The sequence below is a fragment of the Oculina patagonica genome, chromosome 4 (assembly GCF_052425735.1).
Source record: "Oculina patagonica isolate OP01 chromosome 4, crgOcupat, whole genome shotgun sequence".
Classification (NCBI taxonomy): Eukaryota; Metazoa; Cnidaria; class Anthozoa; order Scleractinia; family Oculinidae; genus Oculina; species Oculina patagonica.
This window is the reverse complement of record NC_135761.1, coordinates 278875-303010: the sequence shown is the minus strand read 5'-3', so window position 1 is coordinate 303010 and position 24136 is coordinate 278875. Positions and strand designations below refer to the sequence as shown.

Here is a 24136-nt window from a genome sequence, read left to right as displayed (position 1 = left end):
TGAATCTGTTGGTGTGACAAACAAACATACTTCACTGACCCACTTACTGATTCACGGGACATCGCGGTGACTAAGAGCTATGAAAACTCATATGAGCTATTTTGAAAAAATAACTCAAAAGCAAGTGGAGCTGTATACACACTATCAAGCAGTATTTTGAAGTATCCATTTAATGAACTTGAAAAGTATGTTGAAAGTAACAAAATTTAGCGGAAATGTGCCAAATCTTATCCGTGTAAACAGATGGTGTCAAAATCGGCACTGCGGATTTTAAAGCTATATTTTACCTCCATTACAGCCGACAGCAATTAGACAAAACCGTCAATAATCCAGCATGTTGGAAAGATCAGCCACAGGGTTGAGCTAAACCTATATGACTGTTTGCCCTCGGTTTCTATTGATTTTGATGGCCATCTCAGGATCTCCCGAAACAAGCTACAAAGCAGTCTCGTTCCTGGGTGGGGTGGGAAAGTGCTAAACCTAGACATGTGCAACAAACAAGCAAACAAACACTGCTTAGAGAACCATTATAACCTGCTTTTAATTTCACCGCTTGATGCGACGTACGTTTACTGGTTAACAACAAGTGACTGAGCCCCTTTTATAACTCAATTTTACATTAATACCAACGAATTATCAAATTTAAAAGGAACACTATAAAAGCATTCTTTTCAAAAGCCTCGAGGTTCAAATTTCGACCTCGCTGCGAATTTTCCATTTAGAATGTTAGATACTTGGACATGGTACTCGGAAGGAATGCCGGTCACCTCGCCACCAACCAACTCGCCACCAAGCGAAGTCACCTCGGCTCATGGATTAAAGAACGAAGAATACACCAGTTTTGGTGGCGAGTTGGTTGGTGGCGAGATTCCCTGGTGGCGAGGTGACCGGATACCCTCGGAAGACGTGAATTGGGTCGTCACACAATACTGCTTTGCAAGCCTTGAGTGACGGCTCCTCTTATTACCAAGCCACTTTATCAAAAATTAAGCTGACAACATCTAGGGACGGACCAGTTAATTTTTGAGGGGAGGGGGCAATTTGTAAGATTGGTATTTGCAAGTTTCCAACATAACCCTCTGCACTATTCATGTTAAGCAGGTGTGGCTTGCTTGAAGTTTTTTCCCATGAATACTTGCGCAAGGATTTTTTCCACTTTTCTTGTGCAAATTTTTTTTCTTCATTGCCCAATACCCCCCTCCCCCGGCCCCACGCTTAAAATTTAAATGGTCCGTCCTTTAGGGCCTGTTTACAAGCTGGTAGGGTAACCCTAGTGCTAGGGAGGGTTAGAAGATAGCCCGGGTTTACAAGCAAAAATTCGCAGGTAGGGTAACCTTACTACCCGGGTCAACTTAAACCGGTTACGCTTCAGTTAACCTTGTAAAATTTTGTCGTAAGAAGCTGTTATTCGAAAATAATTCCGTTCCAGTGCAAAAATACGACAAATTGTGAATGAACACGATGTTTCTTGGTCACAATTCGCTGTTTTTGTCGGTATTTTTAAACATATTCGGTAGCTTCTTGGAGCCAAAATATAGTTGTCCCGGGTAGGCGAGTTATCCCTAGTAGAGCGCTTACAAGGCGCTAGGGTACCCCTAGCGCTCAGCTAGGGTTACCCTAGCGCTAGGGTACCCCTAGCTGCCTTGTAAACACGTCGATGAAAAAAAGAAGAAATGTGGGAGCGGTAGGGTAACCCTCCTGCTAGGGTAACCCTAGCACTAGGGTTACCCTACCTGCTTGTAAACAGGCCCTTAGTTAAGTTTTTTACGTCAAAATTGACAAAGTTCTATAAAAACACCTTCGAACAAGTAGGCTCACGAGTTTCTAAAAATGACAACAAAACCTTAATGTACATATATACATACATCATTACATGTAACAACAAAACCTTAATGTACATATATACATACATCATCACATGCAACAACAAAACCTTAATGTACATATATACATACATCATCACATGCAACAACAAAACCTTAATGTACATATATACATACATCATTACATGAACAACAAAACCTTAATGTACATATATACATACATCATTACATGCAACAACAAAACCTTAATGTACATATATACATACATCATCACATGCAACAACAAAACCTTAATGTACATATATAATACATTATCACATGCAAAACAAAACCTTAATGTAATATATACATACATTATCACATGCAACAAAAAACCTTAATGTAATAATACATACATCATTACATGCAACAACAAAACCTTAATGTACATAATACATACATCATTACATGAACAACAAACCTTAATGTACATAATAATACATCATCACATGCAACAACAAAACCTTAATGTACATATATACATACATCATCACATGCAACAACAAAACCTTAATGTACATATATACATACATCATTACATGAACAACAAAACCTTAATGTACATATATACATACATCATTACATGTAACAACAAAACCTTAATGTACATATATACATACATCATCACATGCAACAACAAAACGTTGGCACAATGGAAAAAACGTAATACTGAATGTATGTACAATTTATTTTTAATACTCCTTAAATAATTCTCCTAAACTTGTTTTTATATACTCTAACTTGTTTTCATAGTCAAATAATACAGTGATTCTCTTTCCTTATCTCCCTGTACAAGCACACCCTGTTGTTTTAATTTATCAGCTAATGAGCCAGCCATTAGCAGTTCTTGAAATAATATCAATTTCCTTTACGACAAACAACTTGTATTTTGAATATTTAAAGTTAAGTAGAACCAGAGTTCTAATAAATTCCCGGAGGTATATGATACAAAGGCAGTCTCTGCACAATAAGTTCATTTCGATGTATTAAATCTCTAATAATTGATGTCAAAACCGATAAACTTATTTTTGATTCGATTGTGGATTCGTTCTTAATATCGGGACGAAACCATTTCCTGTACTCTAAGAAGTTTTTACTGGATGACTTTGCTGGCCACAGCTTTATAGTAAGACAATTCGCCTCCAAAATAACAGTGACTGTTAGAAATCCAGTGTTAAAAATTTCTACCAGCGTTTTCATACACTGCATGGTCAATTTTTAACTCCAATTTGCCAGTCTGCTATAGAGTCGCAGAAAAATGTATGAAGTACTAAGTATGTTTACAGCACAAAATGCCTTACTAAACCTTGACTGTAAAAACTGGGTTTACAATAAAACAGAGCTCACTGCGAGGCCCTTGTTTCTGTTTTGTCCCAGTTTAGATATTAAGATTTTGAGATAGGGTCATTTTCTAGCATTACCTTCTTCTGAGACAGTTTTCCAATACAATATATTTTTCAAGATACTAAATCTTTCTATCCGTGAGAAATCCTCAATAAAGTCCAAGACGATTCCTCGGAATTCACGTCTCTTTAGAGTCTTTGACATGAGACTTTATAAGGACGCCCTCATTATTTCAATGCTAGAGTCTACTCTCTGCCTCGTCATCCTCAGAGGCAAGGTCGCTATGTACCTCACTGTATAACTGACTTGTTAATCGCTGCATCTCTTCATGAGCATCGCGAACCTCCTGGGAGAACATCAGAGACAAACGCAAAGTAAGATCACAGGCAATCTGTTGTAAGAACTGATCACAGTAAGCTAACATACCTGTCTTGTAAACTTTCTAGTAAAGAATGGAATGAAATATCTAGCGTCAAGCCGTGTAAAGCCTTTGAGAGCTTTTCTGCTGCTTATTCTCCACTCATCATCTGTAAGTTGGTCAGCATCTACAGCTTTGCCCTGTATATCAACAAACATGAGCTCAAGATTAAGTTGAAAAACTCTAAAAGACAACTGTCTTGTAAAACATTGTTTGACAAGGTACAAAGAAGGCAAGAAAGAAGGTGAGCCCAACGAACGTTGCAACGAATGCTTTGACTGGATAAATGAATGAAAAAAAAAACCCTTACTGACCTCTGTTTGTGTCTTACTGAGTGTTAAACCTTTTTCCAACCCTTGGTCTGCTTTCAGCAACTGCAAAAGAATCATACCAAAAATGGTCAGTGGCGGGTTAGGGAAAAAACAACCTTGAAATGTCTAAGATTTATTTACTTTATAGACAATATCACTGTATATTGTGGTTATTAGCAGTAACTGTGCAATATTTCCCACGACACTGGGATACACTAGCCGTATTGGCAGTTACACGTCTAGTGAAGTGAATAGCATTATAGACACCCTCAGGAATTTCTCAAATCAAATCAGAAAACAATAATTGACCTTGATAAGAATTAACAAGCAGCATTAAAGTTGTATAATCAAGAACTACTCACCTTTAGCAAGGGAAGAGTTGATCCTCCTAAACAGAGAATTGTGAACATGATAATAATAAGTGTAGATGTGATAAGCACATGTCGCTTTTCGTCATCCAGCTGCAGGTGAAGTACAAGAGCAAACGCCACAGCACCACGCAACCCTGGAAAAAACAAAACAACTGTTACCTCCAGTGCTCCTGTTTTGATGTTAATCTCTATTGTCATAAACTTTTTTCAACTATTTTCTACTTCTACATGATTCGTGACTTATCAGAGAGCATGTTAAATATGATCTAAATTTTACGAAGTGAAATTTAAAGGTGTTATGTCACGGTATTTTACGATACCTTTTTGACTAACGAAGACTAAGATGGACAACAAACTTAAAAAGATGTGTTGAATGAAGAGGGCTGCCCAGTTTCTCATTAGCTAATAGTGTTTTTTTCGGGCAGCCATGTACTCATTTTATTTTATTCTATCTAGTTTTTGTAAATTGAATTTTATTTAGGGTACAAATAAAGTTGTTGTTGTTGTTGTTGAAGATGCAGTGTCTCTGGTTTTTGGGCTGAGCTCTACTCTGACATGTGGTTCATGCATGGAAGCCTATGCTCTGTTTTTATACAAACAGTTTCTAGTTCAAACATACCACTAAACCACATGATGAACTGTGTCTTTCTAGGGATTCTGACATCTCTAAACTGGTTTACAAGAGAAGACAGTGGGAAAATGTTCACCGCTCTTCCACTTAAACAAAGAATCTAAAGGTGAAGAAAAGCACAAACAAGTTAAATATTTTAATCTATTAGTTGGTCATTTATGCATAAATTAATAAAGGCATGTACTTTGTGATAATTAAGATGAAGATCAGCCACAGAAAATTGATTGATTTTTACATATCGTTCTTTCCCACATACTGTATAAAAATTCTAGTTGATGGAACCCGACTCGACTTTCAACTTTTTAAGGGTTTTGGGTGGGCTTTTTTTTAACTGGGATAGCTTAATATATCCACATGGTCAAAAACAATTTAAACAAACAGGTTGCTGCTCAGGAAATTTTATTTGGTTGCAACAACCTTGAATGCTTAACAGAGGAGAAAAACAACTTTGGCAAACAGAATAGAAGATAAGAATATTCAATAAGATCGTCACATCCACTTGATGTACCATATTCAAGAATCAAAATTACCGTATTTATTCGATTCAGCGTCCTGGGCACTTATTAAATTTTTGGACCTTGAGAGTGGGCGCTTATTCGAGGTGGGCACTTAATTGAGGCTGGGCGCTTACTAAATTTTCACCGCTTTTAGCAAGTAGTTACTTTATTTTGCAACAAAACAATGAATAATAATAAAACGTAAAGATGTACCAAAGCAAAACTAAAATACTAAGAATACTCGGTCTTCGCAGAAGTCTCTTATAGTCCATCAGCTGAGATCCGAAAATTTGGGTTCATGGCTCACTTTCGGGGAACAAACGAAACATGTCTTATCTTAATCCTTGCCTATTGAGCATCACAAAAATGTATGATAGCAAGGTTGAAACGGTAGCTTTCACTTATAAATCGAATTTTAAATTGGCTCCCCTATACGCTTCTTAATTTGGCCGCCATCTTGGATTTTTGGGGTGAAAAAGCTACAAAGCTGCCTGCATTCTTTTAACGTAAACGAATCGCTTTCAAACACAAATTTAAAACTTATTGGAACTAACAACATGATTTCGTTCATTCTAGTGTTTCAAAAACAACAACGTGATGTCATATGTGACGTCGCCACGGCTGATTACTGTTCACAATATGACTGTTTGTACCACAAAATAAAGCAAAAGTGCAGATTTAAAAATTATTTCACGAAGAAAAGAGAGCGCGTAGATAAAATACTATTGCCATTCAAGTGTCTTGAATAAATCCCCCTAAAAAACAATCGTCATTTTCCAACCCAGCCCTTTATTTCAAACATATGGTCCCACGGACATGCAAAGTACTTTAAAAAAGAGGGAAGAGGTGCGAAGACCAGAAAAGTGGAGATTTGCCAACGTACGAAACGTACGTCCGAGCTATGGCGATTAGCGGGGAGGAGTTGCAGTATCCGAGGTGATCATTAAAGATACGAAAGCATAAGTGTATCAGCTGTACGAGAAGACGTGTCAGAGTGTGGATGTGCTGTGCTATGAGATTCACGGCGCCAGGGAAAGTGAAGCCAGAGAAAAGTGAACGGCGCTCGGGAAAGTAAAGCCAGAGGTTCTCCCACCACGCGAGGCATCTCCACTAACCGAACTCAATGTTACAAGAGGAAATTTTCAAGCCACAATCTTTTAAGAGCTACTGATTCCCTTCCAGTAATTCCTTCACCGCTCCAGAAGAGTTGACAGAAGCATAGCAGCAGTGAAGGAGGACTTTATACGAGTGTGGCGATTCTGTCTGTTCTGTACTCAACAATCTCTTAACTGAGCCCTATTCTAACCTTATGCGTGGACGTAGCTATGTACTCTGATTTGGGGTATACTGATTAATGGTGTAGTATACTTGAAAAAACGTAGCATTGCAATGGAACGCCTTTATGGTAATTTTGTTATTTTAGATGATTGAGGAGCAAAAGGAAAACGAGCTGAAAAACAAAATTGCGGACATTGCGACCTCATTTATTGCGTACTTTGCTTTTATTACCGTAAACAATGTTAAAATAATGTCCCGAATATGTAGTACCTCTCAAATATATATCTAAGCAAAAAATCAGTAAGTATTTAAGAACGAATAAAAAAAATTAAGGATTTTTGTTTTAAAATCCAAGATGGCGGCCAAAAGAAGGATATGAGAGCAAATTTCAAATTCGGTTTACACAGTGAAAGCTACCGTTTTATCCTTGCTATCACACATTTGTATGATGCTTAATAGTCAAAGAGTAATATTAGACAAGTTTCGTTTGTTCCCCTTAAGTGAGCCATACAACCCCACTAGCTGATGGACTATTAGTAGTACTAAGTTGATTTCAAGACTCCTCTTGTGCACTTCAGGGTTTTTTTCTGAGGGAGGTGGAGGGTGGGCGCTTATTCGAGGCTGGGCGCTTATTAACTTTTCCTACCTGCAGGGTGGGCGCTTATTCGAGGTTGGGCGCTTAATCGAATAAATACAGTAATTTTAACTGACAAAGAAACAGAGCAATGGTACTCACTATAGTCCATATAACAAATGCTGGTCTAAACTGATGCTTAAAGCTAAAAATTGCCATTCCTAAGTAAGCAAAAACACACGTCTCTGCAATAAAAAGGAACAAGGAACACTTGAAATGACAGATAAATAATAAATATCAGAGTTGAGAACTTGGACCTACAGTTCTAGAGTCTAATGTAACATCAGGCCACCATATCAGCCATCTAAAATTAAGGATTATTAACAGAGACTTTCACTCATACAAATGGCCCCAACTCAAAAGCATAACACTTCATTCCCAAAATCTAATAACTTACAAACAATATACTTTTAAAACAGTTAACAGTCATTAAGGGGAAAGTAATATTTTGAGCAGTGACAGACAAACACTAAATTAAGTATACCTGCCATAAAAGCTGTTGTGCGGAAAATCTGTTGTACTGTAATCTGCGTCATTGGTGACAAATTAAAATGAGTGTAGTGTGACATGACAATGCCGCAGAACAAAATGGCCATAATACCTGCAATGAAACAAAAACAAAATTGAATAAGAATTACATGAAGATAAAACTAGATAAAGGTTGCCTATTTTTCTTGCTGGATGGAATGTGCCTGTGTAGTTTTTTGAAGCACATTTGGGAAAGGCACATCAGCCATGCATGGCCATCTTGTGCCTTTTGCCATTTCCCAAATGTGTGCCCAAAGACTACACAGGCATCTGCTTCACAGGCTAAACAATTTGCTGTTTTCCAACAGTTGGTTGAATATGGAGATATCAAGTATGTCTGTATTATAGGGCTTACCTGAAAGTTTTAGACCTTCTGCCAAGCCATAAGGTGCATAAGAGAATATTAGCATGGTGCCAAGTTCTAAAGAAGGTGTGCTGCGTAAATCAACATGCTTCAAAAGGTGTCATTGTCAAGGAAAAACAAGCATTCCTGAATACTTGCTCTACTGCCTAGAGCACAGCTTTTCCCAAAGAAAATGCAGTTAAAATACAGTTATAAATAAACAATTACAAATACCATAATGATTTAATTTAGGGCCCTCCTTCAAATGAGCTCCCCCTTCCGAATAAGTGCACCCCTTCAAATGTGCTTCTGTCAATAAGCACCCCTATTCTAACAAGCGCCCCAATTCCTAAGCATAGATAAACTCATGAACATTCACTGTACCGTACATGTATAATTATATTTAACTGCTAAAATTACTGTTACAGTTTCTGTTTTGGTTAGTTATTTTAAAGTGTTGTTTTGAACATTCGGTTTTTTCTCAAAAAATGAAATAAGCCCCCTGTCACAAATGACCGCCCTGTCTCGAATAAGCGCCCTCCTTTGAGGTACCAAAAGTAAATAGGCGCCCCGGGTGCTAAATCGAATCATTACCGTTCATGGGATTTTTACAGTCAAATTTGGCTCAAGAGAATTTGTTTGATTGATTCATGTATTTCAAATGTTTAACTGAATACTGGAAATAATTTGATCATTTAAGTTAAGTATAAACAATTAAGGCTACCATCATGCTAATATGAAGTTAGTTTCAAGGATATTAATGCACTTATCAGAGCAAACAAAATTCCAATGGCTGCTGAACCACAAAACATGACCAGAAAGTTCCCCACAGCAGAAAAGAATGTCTCAAAAGCACTGCTGTCTGCATATTGTTCAGCTCCCATTTCAAGAATAGTACTGCAAAAAATAAATTATCACAAGGTTAATATTTTACTTTGGGATGGAGGAAAAGGATGTCACATGTACACACATAACTCCGCATGTTAAATGGTGATAGAACCAAGTGGTATATTTACATTCCTGGCATTGAACTGGAACTATCTTGAAGTGGAGGCTACTGCAGGGAATATCTTTAATTAGTATATACTAAAACAGTGGATAGCATTTTTGGCGTGCGCTGATTGGCTACTCAAACTCTGAATATCCTTTGCTATTCACCTCCGAGCAATGCGCGAGAAAATTGTAATCTTTGGCTGGAATAAACAAGTCAAAAATCATCCTTATAGGCAATATTATCTCACTGTTTTAGTATACTAAAACAACTATTCATCTTAGTGTCACTGGCTAGTGGTGGATATTTACCAAGCTGTTTCGCGGCTCAGTAAATATATTCACCACTAGCCTCCTCCACTCCGTTAAACACAGCTTTATTTGAATTTGAAAGATTCCCCTGCATAGGCCTTAATTGTTTCTCACTTGGTCATAACAATAGAGACTGCATCATTAAGAATACTCTCGCCAAACACCAACATGTTTAACGTTGGATCAACATCCAAGCAATGAAAGATGGCCAGTGTGGCTACTGGATCAACAGCTGAGATCAGTGACCCAAATGCAAAGCTGTAAAAAAATCAAATAGAGATTTATAATTCATTCACCTACGAGTACATAATAACCACATCTACATAATTATATGCTACTTCATAAAATATTATAGAAAACTCAGAATAATCATAGCCTGTCCAATTACCAAATTTCATGGGAGGTGTGGTGGCCTGAGGGCTAATTCTACATACATGTATTGGATTCTTGACGAAAAGGTTAACCCTAGACTGGGTTATTGTGTTGTGTTTTTGAGAAGGACACTGCCCTCTCTTCATCCTGAAGTATAAATGGGCACCTGGCAAATTGTTAGCCAAAGAAAAACCTTGCAAAAGTGTGATCAAGGAAAGTAAGACTCCTTGTCACTCAATAATTACAGTAGTGTAGCAGCTCGCACAAGCTTGTATTTCCACTAGTCCTCTAGCCCGGGGGGGGGGGGGGTACTCCCTATAATGGCCCATACGGGGAGGCTCCGCCCGAAAGGGGTACCTTTTTAACTCGGAAAAGAGTTGTAGTGAGCGAAGTGAATTCACTCCTTCACTCCTTCACTCCATCACTCCTTCCCTGTTAGACATATGCACGCAATGCGTGCAAGTGTTCTAAGGCCTCTAGAGAATTAGACCTTTTCTCTGATACCTACATTTCTTGTTAAATTACATAAAATTAACAAGCTTAGTCACCAACCGAAATATTGTATTAATGTCAGTTTTCTTGAAATAATATTACGATATTTATTCAGCTATAAACCGAGACCGTAAACCTTTGGTTTTTGAGAACCAGTTAGAAAAACTAACCTAACTAAAACACTCAGCTAAAGATGAATTTATTTCAGTACGATTTGGTGAAAAAAAATCGCTCGACTTATAGCCAATGATATTATTATTATTATAATTATTATTATTTTTCGTTACCTTCAAATAACAAAAAGGAAAAATAAAAAGAAAGAAATTAATTTGCAACAGATGGGAACTGTATCTCTTGGCCTTTCGGTCTGCTCTCGATCAGTATTTGATGACAATCAAAGTGAAGTAAACAGAAGTTTGGAAAGTATAACATCATTTGTATTAGCAAACCTTTATTTGTCAATTTGTTGTTTTCGATTCTTGTTTCAAAATAACTTTTCCGAGTTTAGTGGCTTATAGCCACTTTTAGTTATTCATGCTTCAGGTATATAAAAGGGTAGGGATTTCACGAGTTTAAGTATATGAAAGGGTATGTAAATCTGTCATTTGGCTATTAAAAGGGCCTTTAATTAAAATATTTCGAACAGAGGCAATTTATGGCTGTATTAATTAAATTTATTAAGCGCTACATAAAAATGACAAGAAAACGTCCTATTTTAAGTCCACGCCATGTCTTTTAGGTATATGAAAGGGGCACCTTTTTCAGTTAAAGGTATACGAAAGGGGTACAATTTCTGTCAAAAATGGTAGATAAAAGGGTTTACAAGGGGTTAGAACTTGGGGCGGAGCCTCCCCGTATAAAACTTTTTTGAGTACCCCCCCCCCCCCCGGGTCCTCTAGTGTATTAGTTGCTATTGTTTTGGGGCATTGTTCTTGTTGTTTGTTCTACTGTTCCTTCAAAGGACAGTGAGCCATTCATGTAAGGCCTTGTGGGAGCTGCTACCTGACCCCATAGTTAAGTGCCATCTTGGTAAGGCACCTAGCTGTGGTGAACACAGCTGTCCAAACTTCTCCAATTTAGCCCCAGGTCAACACTTGAGAACATAAATAATATGCTACTACAAGAGTGGTAGCATATTAGAAGGAAAGACTTAAAGGAGCTATGTCACAGATTGTGTATCGCGAAAACTTTAGCCTAAAATAATTTATTCAACTAAGTTGTCTGCATTCCATCTCAAGCTTGATCTTTGATGTATTGTGACACAGCTGCTTAATATGAGCTAACATTTGTTAGTCCATATGGGAATAACCAAGGACATGTGACCAAAACTTACCTTTCTCTTAAGTCAAGTTGAAATGCAACACCACCCTAGAAAATAACAAAAGAGCAGTTTGATATCAGCACTTATATTTCCCAAGTTTTCCAAGTCGACCACATTGCTTGATGAAGACAGTGAACAGCCAAATTGTTGTGATTCACATCACAAGTGACTACATCATCAAATAAATGATAATAATAATATAGAGGATAATAATTAGGGTTGCGCGGAGATATGAAATTTATCTTCAAGTGTTCAAATCGATAGCTCACGAGTGAGTGCAGCGAACGAGTGACATATCGGATTTGAATATGAGAAGATAAATTTCATATCTCCAAGCAACCACATATTATTCTGTTCATTATATAAACCTACTAATTACGATGTTTTTGACGATTTTCCGAAGATTTCCGACCATTTTCCGAAAATTTTCAAAATGTTGTCCAAAGGTTGTACGAATGATTCCGAACATTTTCCGAAAATTTCCGAAGATTGCAGAGGAAGATCCGAAGATGTTTCGACTAAATATCGATTCACTGAGCATTGAAACATGGCAAACTCTGCGAGCTGATTGGTCAAAAATGATATCACACATGTGTGGATACCATTTTTATCCACACGTGTGATACCATTTTTCTCGATTTGCTACCACTTGCTAAACCACTGCAGTTTATATAATAATATTAAATTTATTTAAAAGCTAACCATGATGAACATTTCTATTCAGAACCCACATTCAGGGATGAAAAAATCATTTCTCAAAATGATTTTGGATGTGATAAATACAAAGATGGTAGCTCAGTAGTTTGAGCATGCAATGGGAGTACCAAAGGTCATGGGTTTGGCTATTGTTGGGGTCTTTGTTGTGACAAACTGAATACAGTTACAATAATTAGTGCTAGTTTTGGATGTCAAACCTCCATCCAGTACAATTCCATCTTACCTTTCCCAATAAATAGATACCCCCTCCAATGACAATTGCTGATACAGCTGTTCCAAAGATGGCAAAAACTATAATTGAGCCTATGTTGGCAAAGAAATTACCCTAAAGAAACAGAATGACATAGGTGAGAATACACCAAAAAGAGATTCCAAATGAGATGAACTTTTTGGTTAAATTATTTATAAGTTATTTAAGTTAAGTTTTTTTTTTAATCAAGATATCTTTGTCTAACATGCATTATCACAATTCTAAAACAAACTTAATAAGTGAATGTAAAACAAACACAAATCTAAAACTATGCATAGATCTTGTGATTTTCAATATTTTTATTTTTAGTTTATTTACAGTAAATAAACCAGTACTGGTACCTAATATTCAATACTGCTTTACCAGGAAATCATCGGGAAACAGCAAGGCTTGCCAAAAATATTGCTGCTTTCGATACGCTTTCAACACTGCATGTGACTTGAGCCTGCACTCTTTTGATAAGCACTGGATTATAAATTAATTGAGATTGAGCAAGGCCTGAGTAACAACTAACGGTGTTCTTGTCAATAAATTGACTTGTAGTCTTGCCAATCTTTAACTTGTCTGAACTAAACAATGATCACATACATTCACTGTCCCTTATTTGGTCAAACAAATCATGTGATGTACCAGTCAATGACATCATAGTATCGAAAGTGAATAAAAAGCCCAGTATCATATTGGTATTGTATTGATGTGAGAAACCATATTGCCCCATCCTTCAGTACATAAAGGCGACTCTTCTCTGGCTTCAATTTACAGTTTGCCTCATTTGCCTAGGAAAGGCAACGTGGTGCAAACAAATCTACTCCAAGAGTTTAAAGAGCTTGTGAATGTTAGCCTGCGCCGCAGACGAACAAAACCCCGGTATAGTGCGTCTGCACGAACAAAACCCCGGTATAGTGCGTCTGCGAATTAACGCACAAAAGCTTGTTCCGGCCCCCCGCGTGTTACCAGGGATTTCTATAATAACCTCTGATTGGCTTTTGAATAGGGCCGTTCTTTCGTGCGCCGTAATTGGTCGAGTGGATCTTGTGAAACCATAGTTACGCGTTCGATGAATACCAGATACCAGTCATATGATTTGTACATTTGCCGTTCTGTGGAATTGGTCATCCAATTTATTTCGCTTTTCACTTGTTTAGAAAGGGCACTATATGCTGTCAGCTGTATTATTTGGAGGCGTTTTAAGTTGAGTAGAGCCATAAGACTGTCGCTTTAATAGCAAATGTGTAGAGGTCATAGTCTGCACGGCTTTCCGTTTGTATATTTTGACACCTCTCTTTTAAATTTGTCATATGTAATTACTATTGCGGTTAGTCTTGAAACATTCATATTTGCAAGATATCTTTTGAGCTCTCGAAATATTCGCTCTGGTCCTAAATTTTCCGTGAAGATGTCGACTACTTGCATTCTGCATTTGTAATGCCGGGTTCGGCTGTTTATTGTGTTGCAAGGTGTGTTGCTTCTCATCACGGAGGACGGATGTTCGTTGTGTGACATTCTTTCACCACAAGACAAATGTAGATTATTTAACATTTCTACCATGACCTTTTTGCTTGTCAGTTGTGTTTGCTTCTTGTCGTTATTGTTGATTTCTTTTTATCAGATAATTCGAACTGGCTGCTTTTTTACTGCTTCAAAAGCTAATTCTCGCCGATCTGCCGTGATCGCCATCAAGTTTATTTTGTATCTGTTATCCATCAAAAGCGTAACTATGGTGTTATGAGATCCATTCGACCAATCACAGCGCACGAAAGAACAGCCCTATTCAAGAGCCAATCAGAGGTTATTATAGAAATCCCTGGTAACACGCGGGGGGCCGGAACAAGCTTTTGTGCGTTAATTCGCAGACGCACTATACCAGGGTTTTGTTCGTCTGCAACGCAGGCTAGTGAATGTGAGCTTAGCTCTTTGTGTGTAGTATTTGCATTCAAAAACTACAAAATTTCTGGGTGGAAAACGTGCTAATGAGTCCAAACATTCTTTGTTGTTGAGTTGATACTTTGAAGCTCAATTAAAAACTGAAGTGCTCAGCTAATTAGACAAATATTTGAAACAGTTTTGCCTAATTAGTGTCTTATAATATCTATTAATTTTGAGTAAAAAAAATAATAATAAATTACTTTTTTTAGAGATGGTAATGTTAAAAGCTAGAACTAAGAAGCTTGTGGAATGGTATATTCTCGATTTGATTGAAATTTGGAAGTGTTGGTTTTTGTGGAGGTAGAAAATCCAGAGAACCCCCCAAAAAAATATGGGAGCATGGAGGATAACATGGCCAACATATGACGCCAGGTCTGGGAATTGAACCTGGGCCATATTGGTGAGAGGCGAGCGCTTTCACCACTATCAATTTTCAAGGTTGAAGTAAAATCTCTCTAACTACTGTTTTCAAAAAAAGGTTAAAAAATTTGCCATCTCACCTTATGGAGTGAATAACCTGATTCAAAAATTATTGGTGGCAGCAAAATAAGAAAAAATGCAGTAGGATTGAAGTGCTCCTCTTTCTGTCACAAAGGAAACAAAAAAAAGTATATTGAGAAAATAAATTGACAACTGCAAACACAACAGCTGTACACCTACTTATTAATGAAAGGTGTTGATGTGTTTTATACAACACATCGACAAACTTGTAAGGGAGGAAAGTAAACTAAGATGATTATTATGAACATTTATAGGTCCTTAGTTTTACCATTTTTTATCACTCATTGTTATACTAAAGAGCTTCTTGAAGAAACTCCTTATAATAACCCTAAGATTTTTTTTAGTTTTTAAGTAATTAGGTAATAACAACTGTCAACACAATGCAAGAACTGATACAAACCCGCCAGTCTCCAAGAGCAAAGTGGCTCAAAGCTTTTATGACCAAACCAACTAATGCACCTAAAATGAAACAAATACTTGTTGAGGCCTATTTACCTAATTAGCAACAATAGTTTCATTAAATAATTCTACCCGTTTTTAAGCCTTACAGCCCAATTTGCCTGGCCAGACATGGTTACTGTATGGTGTTACACCAAGCTAATGTTTCAAACATCACGTCCTGCAACTGCTGTAGGCAACACACTGCAGTGAAACACACCACAAACCTCCTCAAATGTTACCGTAATTCTGTCAGCAACTCCTTGCAGATCAAAACAAAGTTTTAAGACAAATTGTGTAAAAAAATTGAGTTGACCTCAGTGCAATAAGCCCTATAGTCATCAAGTTCTTTACTTTGTTTTGGTTGAGTGTTTTTTAATGAGCCTCAGGCTCAGGAGATTGGGCAACCACTTCCCAAAGTATTGTATTGCATTCTAAAGTAAAACCAGAACACCAGCATAGCCTGAACTTCAGCCACTGTGAGAGATGTCTGACTGAAATGGCCACTAAATACAGATGTCTTGCTACCCTAAAACTGGGTAGTGATTTTGGTTGGTTGATTTTTAAAACATTTGGCTGATACTGAGACTAACACCAACACAGTGTATGGGAATAAACTGAGCAGTTAATTAATTAATTATTTGACAAATTAATTTAAGGAACAGTCAAAGTCATGTTTCAATCATATTTGTTAAAAAAGGTACAGTTGAACCTCCTATAAACAGAAATCTTGAGCCCAGACAAAATGTCCACCAAGGAGGGGTGTCTGCCTACGGGAGGCTAAAAAGTATGTGGCTGGGAGCATGACCAAATGTCTCTTTGGGGAAGTCAGAAATGCTTAAAAGTGCCTGCCTACAGATGTCTATTATTAGAGGTTTGACTGTACTTTAATATCATAAGTTAATTGCCACTGATGATGTTGAAAATTAAATTTAAATGCAGTTCTTCTAACTGTAGCTAAAAAAAACTTACCCAAAAATACAACTGCTACACTTTCAGGAAGGTAGTGAAATTTAGTCTTCAGCAAAAAGTGGATCAATAAAATGCAAAGGGCTATAATCAAAACAAAAGGATAGTCAATAATGGAACAGGAAAAGATTTACCAGACTATGAAAGGTCATGCTGTTTGATCTTGTGACCTATCAGCTAAGAACCAATAAGCTAGGAAGGTACTGGTAAGTCCGAAATTTAACAAACCAGGGGTTTACAACAACTATTAAATGTAGCTGTTTGTAACAGCTATTCAAGAATAGGGATTGTATATTTCATGAATTTGAGTTTCAAGTTTAAGTGTTGAGTTTCTACTTTTATCCTGAACAGCATTCTGGTTAGAGGGTCGTACAGGGAAGGGTTGGGAGGGGGGGGGGGGGGGTTCTGGCATGGTTCACGGGAAGAAAAAATAATGGATCAAAGGGTGCGTTTCTTTGGGAAAAATCCAAATCCGGATTCTTGATCCAAAAACGGATTTTGCGTTTCTTTACCTATATCCGAAAATAGATTAATCTTGGATCAATGATCTGAAGAATCCACACTTCGAGTGGATACATCAGATCATATCTGAATCCGGATTTTTAGGATTCATGATCCGTGCTTTCTTTGGGAAAGGATTCGAAAAAAGTACCTTGGCCCAGCGGTCTTTGCTGTGAAAATACAGGTTCGCTCTTTAAAAACACTGTCATATGGAACGTTTTAGGCGGTTATTTCGATCAAAATACAAAAATATTTCACGATAAAAGGAAACGGTAGCTTCAGATAGGTATGTAGTATCATTTTAAACGGGATACAGGTTTTCTAGAACAGCCACTGTGTGCCTACGGAAGTTGTATCCTTTTGAAATTGTCACGAGTGAAATTTGCACTGATCATTTCGCAATCATTCTTCGCTCTCAGATGCTTTCTCGCCACATTGTGCTTAACGCTAAAGAAGATCTACTTCGATGTGTGGTTTTTGTAAAAGATTTTGTATGCTTAAATTATTTTAGCTAGGATACATTCGACGAAAAATAAATTTGTGCTGATATTTTATGTTCTGTGCGAAATGTGTTTACGGGGTTGTCATGGCAAAAAATCCGTTTTCGGATTCTTCGTTTCTTTGGGAGCAAAGTATCCGTGTGATCTGAGATCAATGATCCAATTTTGGATTTTCCCAAAGAAACGCACCCAAAGATCACGGAGATCGAAATTTCATTTTCTCCGATAACGAAAATAAGCAAGTAACATTCTCTTTTATCCTGCTATTATACAAACAAAAGGGGCAAAGGAGGAGTGTTTGAAGAGAGCAAAATGGATTGAGAAAGGCTGCATATTACATCCGTTTATCATAGATTTGTGCAAGTTGCTGCTGCCTTACAAGACTTTGTGATAATGATTATTGTATGGAGGTCACGTTTGAGGTCTCGCAACTCAAAATCATGTGAAATAAAGTGGTTAAATCAGGAATAGTGGTTATTAATTCAAGTTCTTCAGGGATCACGAAAAACTTTTGGATCACAGATCACGAAGAACAATTTATACAATTTTTGTTTCACGGTAAATTAAATAAGCCAATCATGTATCACGAGAATACCCCTGTACGACCCTCTGGTTAGCCTAATTAGCAACGTCCTTAACATTACTTTGCAGAACTAGGGAAGCATTACACAATGATGAGTACTTTAAGGTTTGGTTTTCTTATGTTTTTTAGTAACTTGATCCCTAAAAACAAAGCCAATTTTTTTTTGTAATAATTATTAATGACAGCCTCAAATGTCAATACAAGATTAGCTGCATACTTGGGGTAATTAATCACAACAACCGGAAGATATCAATTGAAAATCTTATGGTGAAAGACCTAATAGCCAGTTTTCAGCCTGAATCTTACAAGAGGTAAAAAAGGTGTTTTATTTGAAAACAGTAGTATATTAGCCATCTATTATTTCCTTTAAAATAATGTTTAATCAAAAAATATGTTTGGTGACACTTCCTGACAAACTTCTTTTTAAATTGTTAAGAAAAAGATCGCCCTTGATTATTCTTAGAATTTTATTTCATTTTACAATTCTTGGCTAACAAACAGAAACATTATTCAAACCAAAATATTGCAAGCAGAGAAGCAGCCAATGGTCTGAATTATTTGCTACCGAAACATCGATCTACAAGCTTACATCAATGAAACAGCTGGGAATATTTGTTTCCTGTTATTTTACGTTACAAATTTAATAGTCACAAACTAACCAACATTTTCGTAAAAACATTTAATATCATACCTACGACCAGAAGAATAAAAAATATCGTCATGGAACTGTGTTGTTCTACTTCGGGTGGTTCGGGGATTTCTTCTGTCGGTGCAAGCGTTGTTGTCGGAGGTTGTGTTGTTGTAGTTGGAGCACTTGTTGTACCGTTTATCTTTCCTGGATCTGTTATGTTTTTCGTGCTAAAAAGCGATATAAACATTCAAGTGTTAATAAATGCTACAACAGTCAAAATACTTGAAAAGAATAAATGACCCGTGTAAACACAATTCAATAGCTGGTAATTTTCTGAGGTTATCTTTATCATTTAGTGGCTCACCCTGTGGAACTGTTTGTGGCTGGATTCTCTGTAGGTTTGTCGGTCTGACACAATGAACCGTTTGCATTGACAACAAGGAGAAAGACTAGAGTTCTCCATGTCGGAATCTTCATCGTAAAAAGAAAGAAGTCGCCGATTCTCAACGAGATTTTTCATGGATCGAAGAGAACGTCACTGCTGCAAAACACAAAATTTGTTGTTGCGCGCGCATACTTTTATGAATACGTGCCAACAGGCTCAAATGATGGATTCGGTCGAGGATTTAGCCTGCAGAACACAGGCGGTTTATTTTGCGGGTCAAAGCGCGAAGTGCGAGTTTTTAAAACCGCCTGATACTTGAGACCTGTTTTCGCGCTAATAAATTTAAGCGTTCAGTGATTGGTCCTTTCTCAGTCTTTCATGTCAATCAGAAAAGTGGGCGGTAGAGCATGAACAATGGTCTGGCTACAGGCGGTTTATTTTTCCCTCGCGCTCCGCGCGACCTCGCAATAACCCCGAAAAAATAAACCGCCTGTTCTGCGGGCTATCGAGGATTGGGCGAAAAGAAAGCGGGAAGAGAAATGCCAAAGGAGGGGGAGGGAGGGGGGAGAAACAAGGAGTGAAAAAGGGGAGAGAGAAGGGGAGTTGCGCGACAGGCGAGGAGAGAGTGCGAGGCGCGATGGGGAGACCCCTCCCCCACCCGCCCATCGCTTTTCGCGCTTGACCTCCCCTTCTCCTTCCCCTTCCCGACTACACAGGCTATGGTACCTAGCACTACACTCTTTATCGATTCAAGACTTCCATTTCTTTCCAGTATTACGTGATTCGTGTCTATTTTTTGTGCTCTGCAATCTTCTTTTTGCAAATCTGTTTTTTTACCCACAAGGCCTTGCGTAACTGGGGACGAGGTTTTCAAGCAAGGCTTCCATTTCTTTCCGGTATCCGGTGTCCCTTTTTGTGTTCTTCACTTCTTTCACTCCTTATACATAAGTTAATCTGTTTTTGATTTGTTTTATTTTGTTTTCTTTTTTCACCCACAAGGCCTAGGCCTTGTGTAATTACGCTGTACCGATGCCCCACCGAAAACAACTACATGTAGTGACATAGACTCACATAACTTTTTTATACGCTTGTCTCCTGGGCTCGTTTGGGTTTTTATTAGTACTTTCATGGCCTTGGTAATACGGTATACAGGACTGAGCCAGAACAAGAAGAAACATAATTAGAGTAATTAGCGATAATTATCCCTGGTGTAAAGTTATTAGCCTTCACGGCACGGGACTGACACGGAGCGTCGAACAAAGAAAAAGTCACTGAATAAATAATGTTCTGCCGAATGAGTGCCATGAATGGCATCCACTTGTGATCCGACTGATCGTAATTTACTTGAGCAAGAAATCGAAAATATTAAGACGCACGCACCCACCCTTCAGCAAGCCGGGTGGATCAGCTTATTTTAGTCTCTGACACTTTGGTCAAATTCTCCTTCACGTCGTTCCCAGGGTCTCTCTCTCTGGATTCTCCTTCCATATTGCATTTTGGGTGAGACAACGAGGAGTTGATTGCGAAACACTTTATAATAATAATAATAATAATAATAATAATAATAATAATAATAATAATAATAACAATCTTTTATTAGGAAGCTCCATCACTAAAAGTGGTTTACATAGAGGTCCTAACATTAGTTGATTATCGACGCAACTGAAAGTTGACTGCTTCTTCCCAAGTCGTCTCTTATGAGGAATTTTCCCATCATTACCCGTGAGAGACATTTCCATCACTGCCTCATAAGAGACACCTGTAAAAAAAGTAAAATAAATGTTGTTTATAGTGGTCATGCACTTAGCTTCATATCTCTACGAGATAGCTAGTTTACAGGCATGCCACTGAAACAGAGGAAACAAATATTTTAAATGAACATAACAAGGTTAAAAATCCCAACTGGCAGACCAGTTGGCTATGACGACCGAGAAACAAATCCGGCTAGGGGCAAGGACAGGTCTTGAATCGGGGACCTCCGGATTACAACAACAGCGCCCTTAACCACTCGGCCACGCTTGCCTCGTGGACGAGTGAGGGGAGTTATGAGGTAACCGTAGCGAATTTTGAAAACATGACTGACCTTTCTAGCGGTAGCCCTTCGTCGGAGCAAACCCTGATCGCTACCCGGGTCGCTAAGATGGTTTATTTACTTTTATCAACTTCCAGTTGATAATCAGCTAAATAAAATTTTACACCTGTCCTCTGACGCAGTACAACAAACGGTTTCTTGACAAACTGGTAACTTTTATCATCTTTGATTACGAGGTGTTGCTGAGATTTAATTAGTCAAGTTCAAGTTCACAGTTTTCATACGGTAGAAAGGTACTTAAGGACAGACCAGTAGCTGATTAGAAATAACCGGAGGGGGTAAAATTTTCGGTGCAGGAATTTTTTTAAGGCCTACTTGCAGGCAGGATTTTTTACTTCTATTGCAGGTTTCTCTTGCAGGAATTTTTTTGGGACAAAGGTCTAGCCATACGATTGAAAATTTTCATCCAACTTCATACTGTAACAGCTATATGTCAAACATTGTTTTGCGGGAAAATTTTAACGGGATTTGTTTTAGCGGATCGTAAAAAATCCGACAACAACAAAAACTGAAAAAAATCGCAAAAATTAGAAACTGCGAAAAAATTGTGCCACATGTAACCTTCCAGGTATCTTATTAGGTGCTTTCTCACCTAACGTTCCCACTCCGAAAAAAAATAGTTAATGAGTTTGAGCACCTTCTTCTTTATGCGTCATCCGTGCTTCATGTCGCTAGGTGATGGTAAATAAACAGACCTTTATCAACCAATAGATAGGACCAAATTACAAAGCCCGTTTTCTCAGGTCAAGACTGAAAAACAACAAAAAAACACCACCAACAACAAAAGATTTATTTTAAAAACAGTTTAAGATGAGCCTTTGTCGACAGTGACATTTGTAAGCACCGCTTCAGCCTGAATTTCGCTAGCGAAGCAAACACAAGAGCAACCATATCAGCTCTTATTTCACCGTGAAAACGGCTTCGACGCAAGCTTTAAGAGGCCGTCTTCCTGAAAAACACCCACTCAAATTCGCGTCAAAAAACGGAAAGACGTTACCGAGGCTAAAACTAAAGCAGATTTGGTTTGATTCAAAATGATTTTCTAGCTGCGTTAGGGGCCATCAAATATTTTGCCCCTTCGGGCCCGCCACAACGTCTGAAAATTACAAAAATAGGCATTTTTTGAGCCGCTGTCAAATATTTTATTCGCATCAGACACCAACAATTTTTATATCAATTTGTTCATAAACATTTTTAGTTTTCTAAGAAAGTAGCAACTTTTCCCTCGATTCACCTGGAAATGCGAAATTAAGGATATAAAGACCACTACTGATCGGCATCGAACGAAGGTTGAAAAATGACCTTGATTTAGAAGCAAATATTTCAATTTTGGGACCTACAGCTGATAATTCTACTCTACACAGCCGAAAAGTGTAGTCCTTTATCTGCTAAAATATGCAAAATCACATGTACGTTTTCAGTATTTTAAAAGTTATGACCGTATGTATCAGCACATGTGCGGGTAATAACGACGATATAAACGAAAGTGTTATTATTTTTCGCACATGTGCTGATACCAGGCTGATACAAATGGTCATAACTTTTTCGGAAAAGTGTAGGGAATTTAAAGACAAAAACGAAAAGGCACAAGCGTGGGCTCGAGTAGCTTAAGAAATGGAAATGACTTCTTTCTTCTTTAAAAGTAACTTTAACCCCAAATGTTTCGTTCTCCTCCTTTTTTTAGTCACTTTCGCTTTCTTCGTCACAAGAGTAGAAGAGACAACAATACTCGATGCCTGAGAGTTTCTGCCGCCAATTATTTGTCAAGAGAACAGAGTCGAGAACGGACCCTGCTTACTAGTAAACATCGTGTCGTTATACTTGTGCTTATGTCGACATGATTCGTTTTCACTTGGCACAAACTTCTCATGCTTGCGCGTGTGCTTGCGTCGCTTATCCGGGCCAACCGAGTGGCGGTCCTTTCCATTTTGCATTCCTTTCCCCAGTTCCCCGCATTTGTGAGAAGCTACGGTACGAAATAAGACAACTGATCAGTTTGTCAAAATGGAACGGTAAATTTCGGTCCGACCGTCCGACCGGTCGCAGTGGACCACCTCCAGAGGTGGTCCCGAATATTCCGTACGTGTTATTCTGTGAAGACACTCACACGGACCTCTTTAAAGAATCTGATTTATTCCAAAGGAAAAGCAAAGGCGAGCATGACAGAGACTAGCCTAGGAGCTCAACTAGTGGAATGGTGTTAAACCGATTAAATACACAAAATATGGTCATGCAGATAAAGAAGCTAATGCCCGCAGACATATAAAAAATAAACATACAGGATTGAGCTTTTTTCGAATGGACTTTTCATGGGAGGCATTTGCAACCACGGCGAGACCGTCTTTAAGCCTGGTTTTCACTAGCGACGCAAGCACAAGCGCAAGGATAACAGCTCTTATTTCTCTGTAAAAAAGGCTTCGACTCAAGCAAAAGCAAAAGCGCATTACATTTTGATGCTTGTGCGCTTGTGCTTGTGCTTGCGGCAAGCACAAGCACAAGGGTCAAAATCTGTCCTTTTTGCGTGATCGCGCTTGTGCTTGCGTCGCTAGTGAAAACCAGGCTTTTGCTTCGTTTGTTTGTTGTCCCATTTCAGACCACGCAATGTTACCCTAGAGAATTATTTCTTTCAACTTTAAACAAATACACGTGGAAATGAATGAATAATTTACAGATAGAGAAAGGAACAACTCTCTAGAGAGTATAACGTGATCTGAAATGGGCAATTTATACACGTGGATAAAGAGTTGGCGTGCACCGGAACTCGGTCAACGTTATCAAACGTAATTTATCGCAATCGCAACCGTTATTTCACTGTACCTGATACTTTGAGCTTAAAGGTACAATCACACTTGTATGCCACACACACAATAGCCTTTCAGCTCACTCGCTTTATCTGAGTAGCCGCCCACAACCTCCCGCAAGCAATATTGGTTTTGGCT

The 24136-nt window shown here is 38.1% G+C and overlaps 1 protein-coding gene across 2 annotated transcripts; it reads right to left on the bottom strand.

The window, feature by feature from the left end:
* Window positions 1-516: 516 nt before the first annotated feature.
* Window positions 517-19280, bottom strand: LOC144648990 (sodium/hydrogen exchanger 8-like). Of its 2 annotated transcripts, XM_078508442.1 has the most exons (19): window positions 19085-19280; window positions 18781-18947; window positions 16509-16589; window positions 15499-15557; window positions 15098-15181; window positions 12645-12746; window positions 11717-11751; window positions 9634-9777; window positions 8976-9114; window positions 8230-8335; window positions 7831-7947; window positions 7449-7531; window positions 4926-5037; window positions 4298-4440; window positions 3939-3998; window positions 3633-3764; window positions 2506-3552; window positions 1979-2022; window positions 517-1843 (listed from the first exon to the last, which is right to left on the bottom strand). In XM_078508442.1, the coding sequence occupies exons 1-17, from the start codon at window positions 19195-19197 to the stop codon at window positions 3445-3447; spliced, it is 1785 nt and encodes a 594-aa protein (XP_078364568.1). In that variant the 5' UTR covers window positions 19198-19280; the 3' UTR covers window positions 517-1843; window positions 1979-2022; window positions 2506-3444. The 2 variants fall into 2 exon arrangements, with proteins under 2 accessions (XP_078364568.1, XP_078364569.1); XM_078508443.1 differs by lacking the exon at window positions 1979-2022 and having other exon boundaries at window positions 2461-3552.
* Window positions 19281-24136: the final 4856 nt, after the last annotated feature.